This window comes from Zea mays, chromosome 4, assembly GCF_902167145.1.
Source record: "Zea mays cultivar B73 chromosome 4, Zm-B73-REFERENCE-NAM-5.0, whole genome shotgun sequence".
Lineage (NCBI taxonomy): Eukaryota > Viridiplantae > Streptophyta > Magnoliopsida > Poales > Poaceae > Zea > Zea mays.
This window is the reverse complement of record NC_050099.1, coordinates 150,926,040-150,931,129: the sequence shown is the minus strand read 5'-3', so window position 1 is coordinate 150,931,129 and position 5,090 is coordinate 150,926,040. Positions and strand designations below refer to the sequence as shown.

At 48.2% G+C, this 5,090-nt stretch overlaps 1 protein-coding gene across 1 annotated transcript; it reads left to right on the top strand.

Annotated features, from left to right (window-relative positions):
* Positions 1 to 3,729: 3,729 nt before the first annotated feature.
* Positions 3,730 to 5,090, top strand: LOC100272825 (Putative GEM-like protein 8). Its single transcript, NM_001147278.1, has 3 exons — positions 3,730 to 4,005; positions 4,137 to 4,235; positions 4,380 to 5,090. The coding sequence occupies exons 1-3, from the start codon at positions 3,858 to 3,860 to the stop codon at positions 4,850 to 4,852; spliced, it is 720 nt and encodes a 239-aa protein (NP_001140750.1). The 5' UTR covers positions 3,730 to 3,857; the 3' UTR covers positions 4,853 to 5,090.

The window sequence follows — 5,090 nt, the reverse complement described above, 5'->3', positions numbered from 1 at the left end:
CCGAAACGTCGCGTACCTCGTTCCCTCCGTTACACGGTGGCGGCCGTATCACAAACACGATTGACACAGTCTCGCAAGACTTTCGCCCACTCGGTACAATATTACAATGGCTCGCGCAAGAACTGATGGGTTATGTGAGGTTTTCTAAACTCACTCAAATAATTAGGGATCACCTAGAACAAGCTCAATAGCGGTGTAACTAACCTAAGCACTTTGCAAAGCAACTACGCTAATCACCGAGTGATTCTATTAAGCACTTGGGTGTTTAGGCACATGTAGTGTTAGAAATATGCCCTAGAGATAATCATAGAGATGAGCATATTTCTTTGTATCCATGATATATATATTGCTTAATTGAATATCCATGGAAGGCACCTTGTATTGATTAGCAATTATGTGAATTGTTTGTGAGATTCTTTACTTATATGGTTATTCTAAATGATGTCCCTAGTCAGAGTCGATGACTAGCACATGTATTAGTTGATGACTACATTTCACAAGTCATGAACATGGAGATGTTAAACTAATAATGTGGGCGCATGTATGACATGAGGCTGGGCCGACCCGACGTGAGATATTGTAATATAGTTCTCTTTTTGCAACATAAATACTATATCCTTAGACCTGAGATTGTCGCATGTTCTCAAGATGTGAATTGACTTACTTAGGGACTATCAAACGCTATTCCGTAACTGGGTAGTTATAAAGGTAGTTTTGGGTTTGTCAGAAAGCATGCTGTGAGGCATGGTCAGTCAAGATGGAATTTGTCCCTCTATTTGTGAGAGAGATATCTCTGGGCCCCTCGAGTGATTGGATCAAGAAATGCATGGTCGTGCTAGGGTTAAGAGTTAACCATTGAAAGGATTCCAATTCACAGTATCGAGAAAGAGAGGTCAGCTTAGAGCCAGACCAAATATCGTGAGACAAAGAGAACAACATGTACGTAATGTTGCAATGGTTCGTCTGATATGATCTTTACGTGCGCATAGGAGTTGACATGTCTTGCTAGAGGCCGCTGTCAATTATTGGGCCAAGTAAGAGTACTTGGGCTATGTCTATTTGTACGTGAACCTATAGGGTCACACACTTAAGGGGAAGGAAGCCTAACTCGGATTAGATCCGAAATTAGACTGGGCTTTAGGGTTACTGATGGGCCTCGGTGTCAGAAGCCCACCATAACGCCTATATAATGAGGGGCGGGGGCGCGGTTAGGCTTAACCCTAATTCGCCACCAGCAAACGAGTAGCCGCTCGCCTCTCGCCCTCGCCAAGCCACCGTCGCGAACCTAGCAGTTCGGTACGCGGTGCTTCCTCCTTGTACGTGTGGATACCTCGGAGGTGCTACATCTGGAGCACTAGGACGAACCGTGCGAGGACGTGAAGGACGCTGACGACTGCACGACACTGCTCGACGCGTTCGTCTACATCGAGACGTCTTCCGCTGCTCTGCGCGTCTAGTGGTAATTCCATGACCTATAACCGCAGTAGTTCTTGGTTTTATGGGGTTGAAAATTTTGTTTTGCGCTAGCGTAGCCTCCCCGTAATCCTTCATGTAGATGCGTATAACCTTCCTTGGTATGTTGCATGGGATGCCACACCTTCAAATGGTCGATTGGGTGAAGTATATATAGGCCCCAACTCGAATATAGCCATTGGAAAGCAGTTCTGCGGATTTATGCGGCGCACCGGACAGGTGCACCATACTATCCAATGGTGCACTGTACATGCCACATGTACTAGCCAATAGAGGTAGTCGTTGTAGCTTCTGAAGATGGCGCACCGACAGTCCGTTGTGCACCAGACAACCCACGCAGAACAAGATTGCATGTCGTGTTTTGGCCGTAACTTTTAGCTCCAAACTCCAATTTCGATGATCTTGTTCTTTTTGAAAAACTTATAAAATCCTCTATACTGTAGAGTTGAAGCCATATCATTTTGAGTAATTTGGCACACCAGACACTTCGGTGCAAACAACGCATGTGCTGCTGTAGTGTTTTTCAGCATTTCCAACTTTGTATTGTGGGCATAACTTTTAGCTCTGAATTCCGATTTTGATGATCTTGGACTTTATGGAAAGCTTATAAATTATCTAAATCTCATAGTTGAAGCCATGTCAGTTTGAGTAGATTTGATATCGTGAAACACTTCGAATTTAGTTAGCCCTTCATCTCAACTTTGTCAACTTCACGTTTGTTTTGTGGTTTTGCATCCCACTTCTACTTCTTGATGTGTTGGACTCTTAGCATGTATAAAGTGTCTTCAATATGACTTTGTAATATCTTCTATGGGTCTTATAATGTCTTCTTTGAGGTGTTGCGTCCGTAGAGCCTCAATCCAATCCACTTCGCATCCTATGAACTACAAAGCACAAACGCTTGAGAAACATTAGTCCACAAGGTTATGTTGATCATCAAACACCAAAATCACTTGAGAAACATATATATACCCCACCAGTTTTAACTTTGCAAAACCCAACCAACCAAATCACATATGTATCCATAATCGTCCTTCCTCCATCATCCCTGATCCTCCTCCTCCCGTGACCACGCCTCCTCTCCCCCTCATTCGCGTCGTCGCCGCTGGCCCCTCCCTCGCGTCGCCGCCGCCGTTGGCCCCTCCCCTCCCAAGACCGTAGTGTTAGCATGGGCAAAGCCAACTAGTTTGTTTTTAAAATTGTGAAATTCCTTATTATAGTTTCTTTAACCATCCTTGGGCTCAAATCATTTGTATGCATTGGCTCATTGGTCAACAAACTCAAATCTGAGCAGTTTTTTTTATAAACACGATGTAGATATGTCTATAGGACTAGGCGTGAAGATTCTATGATTAATAAAGTGAACTCTCCATAAACGTCTTATTGTTCATTGGTACATGACAACAAACATGGGGTATGATCACCTCCGTTAACTATTTAAACTACTTGATTCTTCAATCTCGATAGAATTTAATTGGGAAAGCTAAATAACTGAACGCCTTAGAGAAAAAAAATATTTTTTAGATATGATAGATAAGTTCCGGCTTCAGTCCTCTTCAAAAAAAAAACAAAAAAGAGAGAGGCTTCAATCCACAAATGAATAGGAACTTGTGAACTTTGTCTTTAGCCAGAACTAATTTCACTTGTCTCTATTAATACTGTGGTAGTAGTAGGGACCAAGTGCTGTTGATGAGAATCCAAGTAGAACAGGCGGTCAATTCATGGACATGTTCTCCATGCCAAAAACCAATTGCATATGATCTCTTCGTGCATGCAACGCAACGGGCCGGGAGTCAAACGCTTGATCCTAAATAGAAGCGGACACATTGCCAATGCCAAGCTCCCAACGACTCGCCGGCAGTAAAAGCCGTGTACTCGCAGACGACAGCTGCACCGAGCAGCCGGATCCGACCATTTGGTGCCATCTCAAGAATTCCAACGCATCTCGCATGCTGATGAGCGTAAAAAGTTCCCATCTGCGCTTGCTCTAAACGAGTTCGACAAATACGTGACTTTCAGAAAGGCGCCATCAATACAAAAACGCTACTAGCCTACTACTATACCAGCAGAAAAAGAAAAAAAACCTTTTTATCGCGACGAAGAGATGAGGGCCGCTGCATCTGTTCCCAATTCCAAAGCGCTGAACCGGCCGGGTGGCCACTGAGCCGGTTTGGATCTTTCTGGGGAGGAGAGGAGAGGAGAAGATAGGCACCAGCGCTATAAAAGAAGCCTTTTCCTCCTCCTCATTTGGGGCCTGAGTAACCCGCAACCACCGCACATTAGGTACCGAGAGGGCAGGCAAGAACCGAGCAAATCAGGGCAGCAGGTGCCTGCTGCCAAGTCTTGGTCTTGGTCTTGGTGCGCTGTGTAAAGACGACTCAGCGATGGAGGGGTCGACGGCGACCGAGGGTCATGTGGTCGGGATCCCGGTGAGCACAAGGGCTTATGGCATCGAGGAACCCGACTTCTCGGTAGAAGAGACGACGCCCGACCGTGGAGAGTTCCCGAGCTCCTTCCAGTACTACAGCCATGGTGAGAGCCTCGCTCGCTCCGCGCCCTCTTGATTTGTCTGATCGTGTCAAGCTCACCATGCACTGCAAGGTGCGGAAAGGAACCAAGAAAGTCGAAGCATGTCGCTGATCAAGCTATCTTTCACCTTCCAGATGCTGCCAGTTCGACGACGACCGCCGCCGATCGGCCGACGAGCAATCAACAAGCCACTAGGAAGGGAGACAAGATCGTCCGGGGCATCAAAGAACATGGTAAGCAACTCCTTTGATTGAACTTTTGTATTCTGAAAAGAAAAAAAAAAGAAACAGAGCCTCCAAAACCCAAGCAAAAACATGCCTTTAGACTGAACTGAAGCTGATGCTTGCTCCGATTTGTACGCATCGCATCGCGTGCAGTGACCCTGGGACCGAAGCTCTCCGACACGGTGAAGGGGAAGCTCTCGCTGGGCGCGAAGATCCTCCGGGCCGGCGGCAGCGTGGAGAAGCTGTTCCGGCAGTGGTTCTCGGCGGACAAGGACGAGAAGCTGCTGCGGGCGTCGCAGTGCCACCTGTGGACGACGGCGGGGCCCATCGCCGGCGTGCTGTTCGTGTCGACGGCGCGGGTGGCCTTCCGCAGCGACCGGTCGCTGTCGCTGGCGGTGTCCACCCCGCGCGGCGACTGCAGCTTCCGCGCGCCGTACAAGGTGGCCGTCCCGCTGCGGAAGGTCGGGGCGGTGCGGCCCAGCGAGAACAGGCACCGGCCGGAGCAGAGGTACGTGCGGCTCGCCACCACCGACGGCTTCGAGTTCTGGTTCATGGGCTTCGTCAGCTACAACAAGTCGCTGCAGCACCTGGAGCGGGCCGTTGCGTGCGCGCGGCAGGCGCGGTGACGGTGTGCTAGTTCTGGGCCGGCTCTGTATGTGTAGGCTGCAGCTGCAACATGTCGTTGTACATCTGGGCGATCGGTTGCCCTGGTAAGCAGGTTGGTCATAGACTCACAGGCGACCGGTCAGGCATGTGGTCTTTTGGGGTTGGGCAAGAAATTCACCATGAATTTGAAATAGAGAGTGCTGGTGTAGTGGTGTGACAATGGCGAAACCGCCATCAATATCCATTCTTTTCTCAAGC

Coding starts and splice junctions, on each gene's coding strand:
- LOC100272825 (NM_001147278.1), top strand. CDS start 3,858: ATGGAGGGGTCGACGGCGACCGAGGGTCATGTGGTCGGGATCCCGGTG. Junction 4,006..4,136: donor CTTCCAGTACTACAGCCATG/GTGAGAGCCTCG, acceptor TTCACCTTCCAG/ATGCTGCCAGTTCGACGACG. Junction 4,236..4,379: donor CCGGGGCATCAAAGAACATG/GTAAGCAACTCC, acceptor CATCGCGTGCAG/TGACCCTGGGACCGAAGCTC.